The sequence below is a fragment of the Passer domesticus genome, chromosome 11, assembly GCF_036417665.1.
Source record: "Passer domesticus isolate bPasDom1 chromosome 11, bPasDom1.hap1, whole genome shotgun sequence".
NCBI lineage: Eukaryota > Metazoa > Chordata > Aves > Passeriformes > Passeridae > Passer > Passer domesticus.
The window spans coordinates 8933327-8949400 of record NC_087484.1 but is presented as its reverse complement, the minus strand read 5'-3'; the positions used below and the strand labels follow the sequence as shown (position 1 = coordinate 8949400).

Here is a 16074-nt window from a genome sequence, read left to right as displayed (position 1 = left end):
TGCAGCACAGGCTTCAGCAAAATGTTGCTTTATCTCGTATCTTCTAAGGGAAGCAGTGACAGCTGTGTCCCTTGAAACTTGCAGTCAGTGCCATGGTCTCTCTTTAGGAAAGCAGGATTTCTTTTGAACACTCTAGGCCTGATTTTAGCACATGTGCTCAAGATGGATGTGATTACCACACAAATGAAAAAGTCAGCCATCTCCCTTGAGCCCTCCAGACAAGAGCACATGGATGCTTCCATCCCAGAAATTCTGGCAGAGCAGCAACCAGAGGCTCTCAGCAGGGATGCAGCTCAAGAACAGCCCAGTCCCAGCCTTCTCCATAGCAAAGATCACTTTGGATATTTGTAAACATTAAATACCAGCCATCTGTAGCAGATGCTCCCAAACTCATATACCTGAATATTTGAAAATTTCAAACTACAAATTTTTGATTTTAATATTATCAGCATCTGGTGCAGAGATCTTGGAGGAAGGAACCTCTTGGTCATGTGTAATGATTACTTCTGTAAGGCTTTTCATAAACTTTATCCATGGGTGAAGAGGGTCAGCTTAGTAGATATGATTTCAGTTTCAAAGATAAACACACGTTTTATAACCCTGCATAATGTTTTTAAAGGAAATTAAATATCTAATGAAGGTATGTAGGAAAGGACTGCTTATGTAATGTTAATGACTGCAACTAAGAAATGCCACAAAATTCTTAGCCCTTAGTATTTAATAAACTTGTTTTCTACTGCTTTGTCTGTTGTGACTGTTATAGTTCTACTTACAGAGTTGGGACTTATTTTGATTTTTGTTGTTTTTCAGCACATTTGCATATGGTAAGTGAACATGTACCTGCTGTCTGTTGTAGTCCAGAGAAATAATTATTACTACATGCTTGGCAATTCTAACACCTGAGAGATCCTTTTCCTTTCAAATAAGTCTACTACATGCATATTGTATTGTACTTTAGAGCAAAGACTCGAAACAAATTTGTCATGGAAATGTGCTCCAGTAACTGTCCTGTGTGTTTGATGCAGGGAAGGCTGCTGGGGTCACTGGTGTGCACAGAACAAAGCAGGATGATGGACCCAAGGTCAATGATCCCAGGCTCCTCCCAGATGAGTTTCTTCAAAGGACAGCCAAGGTAAATCCATGCAGAGTGACAAGGAAGCACGTGTGCGCTCCCAAAGGCTGAAGGAGACCAGCCCTGGCCTCCCTGTAGCCTCTATCTGTTGATCTTTGAGTCTCATTCTCCATTTCAGAGAGAGTAATTGTCTGATCTGATAAAAATCAAGTGACTTGTTATTTTTACCAATTTTGCTAGGTTAAATTCCCTTTGTTTGTCATGCAAAATTACTTAGCAAGATTCAGGAAAAAGATTGGATACTAATATGAGTGTCAGGATATCCAAAGTTGTCAGAATTAATTCTTACAGACTTTGGAAAGGCTGCTAGTACTGTTGATTCAAGATTTGAGTCAATCTCTGAATGTTAAGAGACCAGAAAAGGGCTGCTGGGTCAGACTGGGTCAGGTCTCTTCCACGTCTTGTGCTTTCCCTTGCAGCCTCTGATTCTGGTCCTGTTGTTGGCTGGGCTGCTCTGGTCTCATCCAGTGTGGCAATTCCAGCGCTCAGAATTGTGCAGAGGTGCAGCTCCTGAAACCTTCTGGAAGGACTCTTCTGTATAAGCTTAGGAAACTAGCTATAATGTTTCTGTTATCCAGTGATTTATTATGGTCTACAAAAATATAGCCTGGATGAACACCTCTCTGGAACAATTATTTAGTGATATTGTAATTTATTATTCTTTTCAAAGCCATCTTGTATAAAGGTAAAATAACCCCTAACTTCAGAAAGCACAGAGAGAAAGAGAGAACTGCCAAATTCCCAACAGCACATCCTTTCCTGTGGTTAGCATTGGATCTGCCAGCGGCACCGTTTTTGGACTGGCCTGTTCTGTGCTGACTGTTGAAATCACAGGCCGAGAATACAAATGAAAGATTTTACAGGAGTTGCTTGTATTTTGTGGCTAATTCCCTGCATTTGGAAGCATCTGCTTCTTGTCTGGTTTTGTTCTGTAATCAAGAAAATTGCTGTAGAGAACTAGCACTTGGAAAGCACTTAGCTCTTCTATAGCCATGAGCAAGATGGCAAGGAAAATACATTGTAAATAGGTACTCAGTTAAAAAATGCACACACACATACAGGGAAAACAAGATATAGACCTTGTGACTTTTCCAGATACTCTTCTGAGCCTTTGGGTATCCTTATTCTGCTAAATAAAGTAAGTTTCTCTGAAGGTATTAATTGTAGGAACTCTTGCCTCTCCCAGGTGGTGTATATTTTGGAAAAGAAGCATTCTCGAGCAGCTACAGGTTTCATCAAACTTCTGGCTGACAGGAACAGTGAACTCTTCAAGAGGTGTGCCATGTTCTCACCTGTGGACCACAGAGTGCCCAGGGTCTATGTGCCCTTGGCTGATTGCCCTCCAGACTTTGTGACCAAGCCTGAGGCCTATTCACAGATGCTCTTCATCTGTCGCATTGTGGACTGGAAAGAAGACAGCAACTTTGCATCAGGGTATGTGGCTGCCATCAGAAGTAGAGATGACTGACATTTCTAGTTGGAATTTTTGTTTTCATCTAATTTCATCTAATGTTTTACCTAATGTTTCACCTAATTGTTGCAAACAGTATTGGCAGAAATCTGTTAACAAGCTGCTTGTCTTGTGTCCCTCTGGTGGATAAATTATGTTGGGATGAAGGATAGCTCATCACTAGTTAATCTCATAAATGTTAAGTTCTTCAAGTGCTTGCTTCAGTGCTGGTGCATCACAGCATTGATGAGTGCATGGTCTACGGGGAGCACACGTGCTCAGCCTGACCAGCACAAGCACCATGGGGTGCTGGCAGCCTTCCTGTCTTTCCTCCCTGTGTGGAAGAGTAGTACACAGTGTGCAGACATTTCCCTTCTGCCAGGGAAGATCAGTGGCTGTGAGGCTCATCTTCAGTTTTTACGCCTTTGCTGGTAAGAATTAGAAAGAAGTCACAGATTTTTGTGGTTTTAAAGTTGCATTGGTTCAAGGAGGAATAGTAGAAATCAGGAGAAGATTCATTCCCTCCTGAAGCATGTGAGAAGGGTGTTGCACTCTGTGTATTTCATCAGACACTGTAAAGTCATCACTGTCCAGAGTTCAAATTGCTGGCAGTGCTGTGAAGAAGGAAATTTTAAGCCAGTGCTACACAAATGGCCTGTGCTGGGCTGGATCCGGATTGCAAGTTTATTTTGCCTCTCCATGAAGAAGACAGTGGTTTTCAGCATTTTCACTTTTTCCTTTGGAACCGCTGTGGGGTGCCAAACTCCCACCTGGAGTGGCCACGCTGTTTCTGTTGAATGGTCTCAATAAGAAATGGAGGATGTTGGTCAATCTATTCAGTTATTTTGGGAATACTTAGTAATCCTGGTTTAGTTGATAATACAGAGTAGATAACTCTGTGGCCATGCTGTGGTCAGATTTTACAGGTGCATCTGGATGTAATCTGGAGCATGTGCAGTAGTGGGAGTTGTTCATAAAGTCCAGTTTTCTCTTCCCCTTGCACAGCAGTTCTGATGGGGTAGCACAGCTGATGTACTGTATCAGCACTGCAGGTCTGGGAGTCCTCAGCTCAAATTCCTGGTAAAGCTTAAAACTTAGAGAAAACTTGTTTTAAGAATAAGTGTGATGGCACAGATCTATCAGCCCTAGAACTAAAAGTAAACTCAAGTCCCCATTTCACAGAGTTTATCAGTTGTAGCTGATTTGTGTGCCCAGTAATAGCAAGTTTCATGTGTGCTCTTTGAGAGCCACGTGAGCCATGAAGTCACTCAGTGTTTCCTAGATAAACTGCAGTGCATGAACTGCAGTGGCCTCCCTTTGAGCCCCACTTAACTTGGGTCTGGCTGCGCTGTGAACTTCACTGAGAATAAGTTTCTTACTGCCAGAGATTTGCTTTGTCTTCTTTGACTCCAACTGAGAAAAGACTGGAGGGTGATTGTACTGCTTGGCTTCTGGTCATGAACAAACCCCCTTTTCAGCAGAAACAGGGGAAATTAGGAGGTTGGATAATATATTTTTTATTGGCTAATGTGTGTGTCTTTAGTCTGTACTTCTGACAGTATTGGATATTCTCATCTGTCTGGTTTGATCGTTTCCAAGATGTAAAGGGTGTTGTCAGGAAAGAAAATGTCCATGATTGTGTTCATACATAGTAGTTTCCTCTGGGAATTGGTTGCACTTCAGTAAGAACCTTGAGGAGATGGGAGCATAAAACCTTGGTGACCCCTTTTGTTTTCAGCCATAAATAATGCTTGTTTAAATGCTGAAAGACAAGGAAACCTCTTGAAGGTCCCAAAAGATTCTGTTTGCGTTTGGGCTCATTTATAAGCTCATTTATAAGCCATGTTGCCTTGTTTATAATGAGCTGTGTTGCTGGTCATGGCCCCCCTGAAGGAGAGAAGAGCAGGTGATCTGCAGCTGTTTACATGCTTTGTTTTGTGAACTTTTTTTGTGCACCTCTTACTTCTGCCCACAAAGTTCCTTCTGCCAAAGTTCCAATATGCCTTTGGCAGCACCACCATGGTTTTGAAGGTGTCTGGACAGAGAGCGTGTTGGTCATTGCCCTGCACTGTCTGCTGGAAGTGTGACAAGGGAAACTCCCTCCAGGGCTGGCAGTCATGTCCCCTGGATGCCTTGGGTGTTTCTAGGTACTCTCCATCCTGCAGCTGAACTCTCCCAGACTGGTCATGCACCTTCCTCAGCTTTCCTTTTCCACTGGGAGATTCAGTGCCAGGTTCCCAAGCACAGTTAATGACACAGGTTGGTCTTCACAGTGACCATGTGTGGGTGGAGAAGTGACATGCCCCTGCCAAGAGTCTGGTGGTGGCACTGGCCACCCAGGGTGGTCACCTGCACAGGGGCAACCTGAGAGTCCCTGGAGGTCCCTTGGGGAGGGGGGTGCGTTTCTGTGTCATGATTGCCACCTGGTGGTCACCAGCGTGACACTGTCCCCTCCGAAGGCCACCCTGTCACCCCGAGTGTGCTGGGAAGGAGTGAGGAGGAACTCATGGCTGCAGGTCATGCTGGCTGTGCCCCGAGTTGAGCTGCTGTGCTCCTCCTGCATGTGAGGTGACTTTACCTTGGCAGTGAAATGCTATATTATGGTACCTGCTTCAGGTAACAGGTAAAGCAAATTAGCTCCAAAACATTCTCCTTTTCCAGAGCAATATTGCAAGTACTGCCATGTACCATTATTTTCTGGGGACTGTTGGAGTCCAGAGTTGTTTGGAGTATTAGTCCAGATGTCTCTGCACTTTTGCAGATGGTTAAGGTGGAATTTTTTTGTCTCCACATGTGATGATGGATGAGACTATATGAAAAAAACAACTAATAGAAAAGCATGGAATCACCGACTCCCTCTGTGTCACATTGGGCTTGTGACCATTCTAGCTCGGGGTCTTAGATATTGGTCTGTCAAGGTGACATGATTTGTTCCAGCTTTTGCAATAAAATGAAATGTTGCAGGGTGTTATTTCACTTGCTGCTGTTTCTAAAGCCACTTGAGTGGCTGGAATTCTTTTCATCTCTGGCATTTTATTCTGTTGTTGTTTTTTTTTTTAATTTAAAAGCGTATTTTGTGTGAGGGGAAATAACCTTGGTAGATACCAAGGGAAGGTATCTGCTCAACAGAGCAGTGTAGTTCTGTTGAAAAAAACAACACCTTCTTGCAGATGGGATTGTCCCTCAGTAAAGCTTGGCACAACAATCACCTTGTGGGACAGCCCCATCCCTGGTGGGAGCACCACGCTGCTCCTGCACTCCGATGGGACATGGCCTGGCAGCTGAAGGAGGGCAGCTCCATGATGGGGAACAGGGCTGGGCTGTGCTCTGAGCACTGGGGTTCCATGGCACAGCTTCCTGTCCCTCTGATGCTCAGCCCTGCAGCCCTCTCATGTCTCCACTGGCACCTGAGGCCTTCCTCAGGCCTGTGCAGCTCTGTCTGAGCTCCAGGCCCTGGGCAGTGGGAGCACCCAGTGGGGCTTCTTTGCTGTCACCTCTTCTGTACAAGCCTTCTTAGGGACTGGTGGCTTATGTGTGGGATGTTCTCCTGCTGCTGAAAGAAGCCCTCCATGTAGGATGAGTGGACAAATCTGCTCCAGGAGAAACTGAGCAAGGGTGTTACGTTCTCAATCGAAGTTATTCACTCCAGTGTGGGAGCCTGCCTGGCTTTTCAAAGGAAACAAGCCTTATGTAATCCTGCTGTGTCTTTTTGGAGAGTTCTTATCATATAACCATAAACTGGCCAGTTTCAGCTCAGTGGAGTTGGAGTGAAGAGATCTCAAATGTTCCTAGAGATGGGTGGCTGAATGATGAGTGTCACCATGAGAGAGAGGATAGCAGCTCGAGGGTGGCTCTGCCCCAGGTGCACATCCATGGCAGGTTAGATTCTGGTGAGTGGGCACCTTGGAGCAGCTCAGCAATCTTGCAGCTATGGCTGATTTGGAGAAATAGCCTGTTCTGCCCCAACCATGGCATGTTCCAGTCAGTGCACACTACCACCACATCTGACATCAGTCCAAGGGTATTCAAGGAATTCAAGGTAATGCTCCCCATCAGCGTCACAGAAAAGAAATGTTTGCGTCTGTAACCATTGTAACTCTTTTTTACCTTTTGACATTTAAAAAAAAAGGGATGCACGCAAGCCAGGGTGTCACAGACACCGTGACTCCCTGGGAGTGCACGTCTGAGTACTGCTGGGCCCGCTGCCCCTGGTTGTTTATAAGCCTCTTGAACTATTCTTGCTACCCTTGGTGGCCGTGGAGCCCCAGGAATGATTTTGCAGCCTGGCTGTTGCTCCAGGGCCATCGGTGATCCTATATGCATTACCTTTGATCACATGCTGTCCTGTCAGATTTTGCTCTGATGCAAGTCATCATGCCAGTGTGACTGTAACATGGCCCCAATTAAAGTCAGTTATACACTTTTTATTTCAAGGTACTTGGGAAATGTTCCCTGGAACACTGTAAACCAAATGTTAATTACTATTAAAAAAATATTAGTCCTATATCAAACCTCTGGGTAAACCCCTTATGGTTCGTAATCTAATTTCAGTAAACGGATCAGGAGGAACATGGGTTTCAAGAGTGAGCTGGAAAGCACTCTGGCATTCAGAGGTGCTTTCCATGGCTTGTCCTGTAGCTGTCCAGCCGCCCTCCCGGTGCACTTCCCAGATCTGCCCTGCCAAGAGAAGGGACACCTAAGACTCGAGTTCTTGACATTTCTGCTGGGAAGGGCAATGTGTCCTCTCTTTTCCTGTTTTGTTTTTTCCATCTTTGGCAGCACTGGTGGGTCCATAGACCCACAGGCTCATCCTTGCTCGGTCCCAGCTCTGCACCAGACGTTGGAAATGAAGTGGTGATTTCTCTGTTTTATTGTTACTGCTGAGAGAGAGGGAGATAAAACTGATGCCTCATTTATTTACATTAAAATAAGGATTAGACTGGGACCCAGCTGCAGGAACAGAGAATTCAGCCATGATGCCAAATGTGCACGTATTTCTGCCATACAGTTTGTACATAAAATTGAAACAATAAAGGGAAATATCTTTTATCCTTGTTTTCATTTTTATTTTAAAGCTAGACGATGTGAACTCTACAATTTACCACACCATGAAGCGAGCAATCCTTTCCAGCATATTACACAATGTGACAGGTTTATTACACAGCCCTTCCCGTTGTGAAGAAAGAGCTTTGCTCCCATAAAGAAGATGGTCTCGCTTGTGCTGAGAGTTTGGGGTTTGTTCTGTGGGTTTATGGCACATTTGAAGCCTTGAGACCATCTTGCTTGTCCAAATAACAAGTGCACTGTTTTGGCCCCAATTTAGGAAAGTAATTAGTGTCTGTTCTCACTCATTGGAATTAAAGCAGAAGGATCAATATAATGATTGTGTATTTTATGCAGTGGAAAAACACTTATTAGTGTGGCGGTTTTTGTGCTGTGTTATTACCCCTCTCTTTTGTGTCATATTTTGATGGATTCGCCTTAATTTCAGTTGTAATCTTCTTGGGTCAGGAACATTATCTCCATTGACTGTAATGTGCATTGGCCTAATGGCAGTATATTAAAAAAATAAAAAGTAATTTAACTCTGTGTACTGTAGAGCACTGTAAAGGTGAGAAGGGGGACAGGGGAAGGCACTGTGTGACACGGGTTCTCACGGGGTATTTGTAATCAGCTGGAGGGGGCACAAATGTCTCACTCCTTTGGAGTCCTGCTTTGCACAGTGTCCAGAGCTGAGCCTTGTTTGACACCAGAGCTGTTGGACAGATCCATGCTGGGGTTTGCACTGGAGCAGATGGAAACTTTCTCCAAGCACAACAGAGCAGCAACCTCATCCACACGTGTGCAGAGTACTTCATCAAGCACTGTTAGCAGAGGGGGGACAATTTCCCCACTCTAGGACTTGTTTCTAGATTGTTGGCCCCTCTCCAGTTAGCTCTGGGTTCAGAGGTTCTGCTTAGCCATGAGAGGAGGAACAAAAGTCTGGGAAAGCTGAGGTCCTGGAAGGAGCCTGGAAAATGGTTGGAAAGGTGATCTTGGGTGTGTTGTTTGCCTCTGTGGGAGGTAGTGTGTGTTCTTCACACCTCTGTCTTCACAGAGCATGGGTTTGCCCAGGCAGAGATGTGTGTCCTTTGGGATGGAGAGCATGTACTGAGCTCCCCGTGGAGCTCTCTGGTATTTGGTGTGAATCTATTCTTCATTTTTGGTAGGAGAGGTTGGTCACCTTTTTCAGTGGTGAGGAGAGGAGGGAGGGTCTCAGGGCAGCCATGTGTAACTCTAGAGCTGCATGTGTGGACAGCTGTGCTTTTCTTATCCCTGTTGGATGTGTTTTTCTCTAAAATTGGAAACTTTCTTACCTTCACAAAACCCTAATAATTTAAAACATCTACTTCAAATGAGATACGCAAAACCAGCCCAGGGTAGTGCCTGGTGAGTGTTTTGCATCTCCAGCAGACACAAGTGTCTTTTTTATGGTTTGAATTCCTGCTAAGTCCTCTGCCAAGACTCAGGGAGAAGTGAATGGGTAAAAGAGTGTATTTGAGGGCTCAGCAGCCTCTATGTGGGGACAGGAGCAACATGACAGTAATAATTATACACTTCAAAAAAGCATCCCTTTCTTTCTACAGGCAGTTGTGCAAAAGTCTTGGACAGGCTGGAGAGATCGAGCCGGAAACAGAAGGGATCCTGACGGAGTATGGTGTGGATTTCTCTGACTTTTCCCCTGAAGTCCTGGAATGTCTTCCCCAGAACCTGCCCTGGGTTATCTCACCAGCAGAGCTGGCCAAAAGAAGAGATTTAAGGTAACAACAAAAAGCATGGTCTGACACTCCTTGGGTTGGTGCAGGGTTGTGCTATTTTGTTTTGTTTCCATCACATTTTGTAAAGGCACCGACTTTATAATGTGTATCATGTTATACCTTACCCGTGCTAGAAAGCACACAAAGAAGCTATGTTTGAAAGTACCGACAAATCCAGAAGATCAATTACTTGGAGAAGCATTTTGTGAGACAGAGAGGCTTTTCCTCAAAAGAACTATTGAAAATTTGGTGTTCGGCACCTCATCTGAAAGCTTTATGACTTTGTCTGGAATGTATTATGCATTTTAGTGGTAATTTTATAGCAGAGATTTTCTGAATGCCTGGCAGATCAGTGATCTGGGACGTTGTTACTCTGAGACTTAAGACAGATAAAGACTGTCCACCTACCTCACATCAGCCAACCCTGCAATTCAATGGTGCTCCCAACCAGCTTTCAGGAACTTCACAGCCTGTTGAGTGGCACATTGACATTGCTGGACTACCCAAAACTGGTGGATTTGCTGCACTTCTAAGTGTCAGATTTTAGAGACATCCTTACTAGAAAAGATTTAAAGACCAAAGAAAAAGCATTGTTTAGAACCTTAGCAATAAAGGATGATGTAGGCAAACAATAAATACATTATTGAGAAGACACAATGTGTTCTGCTTCTAGCCTTGCTTATGCTGGAGCATCCTGACTCAGCTGGCAGACTCACTGCTGTCCTGTGTAATGCTGAGGTGAAGCAGCCCTAGGAGGCTGATTCCTCTGGACACTGCACTGGTACAAGCACCTGTATATATGCAGTAAGCTCCTCTTCCTCTTCATTTATCTGTGCTACTGGTATGGACATTAGCAATTTGAGCAAATAAGCTGATAAACTGCAGCCATTTTTATTTCAAGGCTGAAAATGTATCTGTACCTGTACTCCAGGTGTTACTTTGGACCTAATTTTGCTCTGGAGCCTGCAGCCTCCTTACTGTTTCAGCCTTCTGGATTTCCACTGCCATACAGTGGAATAATTCAGCAGAGAATCACAGTCCTGACTGACTAATGCTAACACTCAGATACCAGATTCAGATTGCAAGCTTCAGGTAGCATAAAAAAAGTAGATACTGAATGCTGCTGTTCAGATGTCACTTGAAAGTGCTTATTTTTATATTCTTGACTACAGTTCAGTAGCCTTCTGTGTTTCTTCTGACCGAGTTCTTTTAAGCAAATAAAGAGCTTGACTTGTCTCCAGACAGACAGTCAGTTTTGGAAACAAATTCCAAGTGCATTTCTTGCTTTTATTGCTGAATTATTACACTGGGACTTATCAAGGTGATAACAGTTTTGCGGTTAAGCCATTTAAATCCCTCTCTGCCCCTTCCTGACCACAGAGCACACTACAAAGTAGATTTCCTTTTGATCCTCTCAAATATAAACATTTAACAGTCAAAATTTTTAAGACAATTATTTGAGCTTAATTTCCTAATCCTTTTAATGTCAACTGCCACACTGCTGACTAACCAGTCTGTGGTCTAAACACTATGGAGATAGCATGAGATTTCTAGTTATGGAAAAGAAAATACAGGTGAGTCTTCCTTGTCATTTCCTCACAGAAAGGGGTTTGTTTACCCAGAAAGAAAATTAATTTTATTAGTAAATGCTGTATGAATTGTAGTGAGGTGGTGTCAGGTAGTTGGAGACCTGGCTAGCATCTCTGATGGGTGAGACCAGAAGACCTTGAGACTGTTTTTGACAAGTCCCAAGGTAGCTTGGCCTTAACTTGTTATTAGATATCAGCTTTCATATTGCCAGCAGTAAGTGTGCTGTGGTCTGCCCTGTCCTACAAAGGGCTAGTACACCCAGGCCAGGATGGCATCCAGAGGAGCACACCTGAACTTGGGTGTCTGTTCTGAGTGCACATCTGAGTTTGCCTTGTTTCCCAGGGGATCTCACACACCTGCCTCTGTGAGGGCCCATCTTTGCTGTACTTTGTGCATGGTGATCTGTCAGGCTTCCCAGATTACTGTACAGTAGTCTGAGAGTATGATATAATTAATTGCAGTGAAATAAAAACTCATTTTTTCTCCTAAAACAGCCATGTTAACACTTGTAAATACCTCATCCTAATTCAGTTTACACATTGCTTGCTTGACTAGAGTAAACACATGTTAGAGTTTAGCTAAAAGTACTTCACCTCTAGTAAATCCTCTGCAGTTCTGTAATACAGGACTGTAAATTTTCTAGTGTCATGTATAAAAGTTGCATTTGGAACTGAGAGCCAAAAAATGTCTTGTATTTTTGTGTGTTTCCTCTTCCTGAGATAACTTTTCCTTGTTTCCTTTTGTCTTGGGAAATGACCCTTTCCTCCTCAAAAGGCAGTTTGTGTGTTCTGCTGACCAGTGTCCGAGGTGTGGTCTGGGAGTCAGAGTTTGGAGCGTGCAGAGAGCAGCTCTGCACCAGAGGTGTTTGTGAGTGTGGTTGTAGATAAAAGTGAGACAATGTGTTTCACCAAGCTGCTGAGGCTGGGCAAGAGGGAAAGACATTTTATCCATGCCATCTTGTAAATATGTTCCTTAATGTTCCTGCAAGTCTTTCAGTTTTACAGGAAGCCTGTTCTTGCCATGCATATTCTGTTTGGACAGCAAGTGTGATCTCACCTACACAGCCTGTGTAGAATTGCTTCCAAGAGATCTTTTTTTTCCCTCACTTCTCCACTAATAGCTCAGAAAGAAAGATTTACATAATATTTTAATATTACTTAAGGCAGAAAAGATCCAAACCTTGTGGATGGCTTTGACATGATTTAGCTACATAACACTCTGCTCTGCCACTTTTACACAATTGTGCCATGGACATCTGTTTCTCACCTGCATGGGTTTATTTGTAAAATTAGACAAGTATTTCACAGGCATTCCCAGCTTACTTGTTTCTAAAGTGCACCCAAAACTTGTAAAAAAAAGCACTGGGCAAGTATTAGGTGTTGGAATTGCATCCTGCAGTTGAATTTTAGAGAGAGCTTGAAGGTTCATGAAGTATCAGAATGTGTGGTTGAAGAAACTTCTCTTCCAGAGACTTTACATATGATAATACAGATAGGACTGGAGTGCTGATTTTATTATTCAGGTTGACTGGAATTTGTATTTGTTTCATTACAAGTTTGAGAAGTGTTTGGTTTCTGCTTTTAGGGAAACAGCGGAGGATTAATGTCATAGAGACAAATGTTGATGGGTGCAAAGTTTCAACCACTTTCTGGTCTTTTCCAGTGTTACAGCATGTAATTTTCATTTCCTTGTTTGCTTTGGGACAAAATGTAGCCCCTGAAGAAAAGAGGGGTGAGGGCAAAGAAGGAAATACAAATTTCAGAGGTGGGTGCAGGAGCTGGGGGCAGAGGGAGGAGGAGGCCATTTGAAGAGCTCTAGCCAGGAATCTAAGAAACCCAAAAGCTATTTCTAAGACTCATTCCAAATGTTTCTAATTTCATTCATATCTTTTTGTTTCCTTTACTGCTTAACTGGGACAAGAAAGTAAAGCCAGGAAAGTCCAATCATAGTGGGAAACAAAAACCTAAATATTGGAGAGAGAAAAAAGGCTGTTCTTTGTAAAGCAATTCTGCATTTTGCTTGTCTCCCATTGTTGGTGTTACTGTGGAAAATGTATAACATCACTTTTTTGGAAAGTGTTAGAACCTGTTCAAGTAGAGATGGTTTATATAGTCTAACATGGAAGAACTAGAGGATATCTGTTTCTTTACCATTTGCCTAATAATAAGTGAGCCTGTTGACCTCCGCTGGACTATTACAAATGTGAAACTTGGCACTCAAAATTGCTTGCTCTAAATTTTCCAGTTGCTTTCTCTTTTTCCATTTGATGTCATCCTGCCAACTAGTGATTTTATTATTATAAACAGGACATTGTATTCACTTTTAAGAAGAAATATGAAGCTGAAGGTAAAATTACAAACTGCAGTTTCTCAGCTGGCAAAATACAAAACAATGAGCTAAAAATACTGAGCAGAGAAAGGGTGTTGTGGCAGGGAATGCTGAAATATCTACAAGATGGATGTGTTCTGAGGAGCAGAAACTGACTTCAGCTGAGCAGGGCTAAACTCTGAAGAATCATCAGATTGTTCAGCTCGGAAGGCAGATCCAGAGATCATCTACACCTACCCCATTGTTCAAAGCAGGGTTAGCTGGAGCAGGCTGCTCAGGGCTGTGCCCCTTTGTGGTTTGGATAGCTCCAAAGATGAGGATTCCACAACCCCTCTGAGGAACATGTTCTGGGGTTCAGAAAAACATGCGTTTTTTCCTTCGAGTACATTCTCCTGTGTTTTGTGCCCATTGTGTCTTGTCCTGTTGGATACCACTGGAAATTGTCTTGCTGTCTTCTTTACTCCCTGTATCAGGTGTATTTTCGCATTGAAAAGATTTCCCTGCCTGAGCCTTCTCTTCTCAAAGCTGAACAGTCCCAGCTCTCTCAGCCTCTCCTTGTAGGTTGGATGCTCTGATTCCTTAATCGTTGTCAAGGCACTTCAGCAAACTTGCAGCTCCTTGTTGACATCTCCCTGGTACTGGGGAGCCCAGAACTGGACACAGCACTCCAGTTGTGATCTCACAGGTGCCAAGCAGAGGGGAAGGATAGAAGGAATGCATCCTTTGGCCTTTTGGCAGCACTTCTCCTAGTGCAGCCCAGGAGGCTCTTGGCTGCCTTTGCTGCAGTGACATTTTGTTGGTTCATGTTTAACTTGTCCATCAGGACATCCTTTTCTGCCAAGCTGCTTTCCAGCTGGTTCTTCCCCAGTCTGTGCTGGTGCATGGGGCTGTTCCTCTCAGTGTGCAGGACTCTGTTTTTGTCTTTGAGCTTCATGAGATTCCCATCAGTCCCCTTTCTCTGCTGAGGTCGCTCTGAAGGGCTGTTCCTCCCACGAGGCTGAAAGGGCAGCAGAGGGGGCCAGCAAGGATCCACTGCATTGGCAGGAGACAATTAGTGCTCACTTGCTTCCCTTGCAGGGCAGAGTTACTAAACTTTGCCCTTGCAGGCAAATGAATGCAATGAAACTTTCAGTTAAAATTTGCATCTTGCTATTTCAGTGCAGAACCTCAATTGCAACTGATCCAAGTTGTTGAAGGCCAAATTTGTAATTTTGGCTGCCCCTTCAGAAATGTGGCATCCTTCCTTTGGGAAGAAGAGCACAGGTGCTCTGCTGTGTCCCTCTGCCCACTGGGGAGGGAGGCTCTGCAGCACTGTTGATACCCGCACTGCAGCTTTACTTTGCATTTATTTCTTTCTCAAGGAGTGTTTCAGCTGGTAACAGGGATTAGCACTTTGTATAGTAAGGGTTTGACAGCATGGTCTTTGCTGTAGATGCCCAAGGAGATTATTGGCTGATCAAATTAGAGGTGATGGTAAAAATGGCAGCCTTGAGCCGTGCAAGGGGTGTTGGAGGAAAGCAGTCAGCCTCTGAAACAGATGTCTTTCCAAGGCAGGTGGACAACTTTAGTTAGGAATGAGTGCAGGGCAGATAAAACATCGTTAAACAGCTTGTTTCCTGGAGATTTTCCACTACAAAAAGCTAGTGTTAAGTAGAGCAAGTCTTACTCAGCTATAATAGGATATGTAAATATGCTCTGGTTTCTGATGGAAACTGAGAAATGACTTGTTTAGCAAATGTATAAGCAACATTGCTTCAGAACTGACTGTTATCTTGGAGTGGAGACACAAAAAGGGCCAGATTATGATCTCTGCTCTCACTGAACTGTTCTGTGACTGATTAAATGTTCTCCATAAGAGATACATCGGATTAGATACACAGGTGACATACAAAGGATTACTCAGTGATGTCTAAGCATGTCAGATCCAGTTCCTTTGTAATAGGATTGATTCCAGAACCTGGTGATAGTGACTGTACCTGCTCTGGCTACTTCTGCTTTCCAGGCAGTCTGGGGGACTGTACCATTTTTGGACTGATGAGGAAAGCTCATGTTAGCTCCTTTCTCTGCCATTGGCTGAGTAAGTAAAGCTCTGGAGTAAATATATGCTCAAGGTGCTGTTGCCAGTGATGTGATTCAGCTCCTTGCTTCTAGTTGGCTTCTTTTGGTCCTCCTCTCTGTTTTCTACTACAGTATAGCTACAGCAATTGTGGTGGCTGATGCGTGGTCTGTGCTCTCAGATGCTGTTACCAGTGCCTGGTGTAGAGACACACTGGGCAACTTTACCTTTTTCCTCATAGGAAGGTACATGTGATCATTGGAAGTGCAGCTTCAAGCAGAATTGGTGGTGTATGGTTGGATAGGGTTTTTGCTTTCTGATCTTGTAGGCCATCACACCTAACCTTGCTTTGTTAGAAATCTGTTTAGCTGAAAAACAGTAATAACTTTTGTACCTAGATTGTTATACGTGCAGTCTTGTTGTTGCCTGGATATTTATTTTATGCTGAGAAGTGGAGGGAATAACAAAAGGAGATGAGGATAAAATCTTAAATAAGTGTCTCTGTTTCTTACTGGATTCCACTGGATCACAAGGTAGGGTTTGGAAAGTGCCATAGCCTCTCATGTTTATCTGTGTTAAGTGGTGCAGTTCAGGTGTGCCAAATACTGCCTCTTTACTTGATATCAGTGCTTTGCTGGTGTCCTGCTCTCCCTGTGTATGTCAGATAGCACAGGGTGGACAAGAGATGAAGTGTCCAAGTCCTGGTGTCAACCCAGGTATC

At 43.7% G+C, this 16074-nt stretch overlaps 1 protein-coding gene and 1 long non-coding RNA gene across 6 annotated transcripts in view; one reads left to right on the top strand and one right to left on the bottom strand.

The window, feature by feature from the left end:
* DIS3L2 (DIS3 like 3'-5' exoribonuclease 2) overlaps positions 1-16074 on the top strand; it is a 179853-nt gene that overhangs the window by 68781 nt on the left and 94998 nt on the right. For all 3 annotated transcript variants that reach the window (XM_064385523.1, XM_064385524.1, XM_064385525.1), the window contains 3 exons: positions 1026-1132; positions 2319-2566; positions 9209-9382. In XM_064385523.1, coding sequence (XP_064241593.1) covers positions 1026-1132; positions 2319-2566; positions 9209-9382 — 529 coding nt within the window. The remainder of the gene's footprint in view (positions 1-1025; positions 1133-2318; positions 2567-9208; positions 9383-16074) is intronic.
* On the bottom strand, positions 6791-13995 carry LOC135278759 (uncharacterized). 3 transcript variants are annotated; one of them, XR_010346170.1, is made up of 3 exons: positions 13535-13978; positions 9788-9937; positions 6791-7259 (listed from the first exon to the last, which is right to left on the bottom strand). It is a non-coding gene; the product is annotated as an uncharacterized LOC135278759 (long non-coding RNA). The 3 variants fall into 3 exon arrangements; XR_010346169.1 differs by lacking the exon at positions 6791-7259 and adding an exon at positions 7286-8592 and having other exon boundaries at positions 13535-13977; XR_010346168.1 differs by lacking the exon at positions 6791-7259 and having other exon boundaries at positions 9213-9937; positions 13535-13995.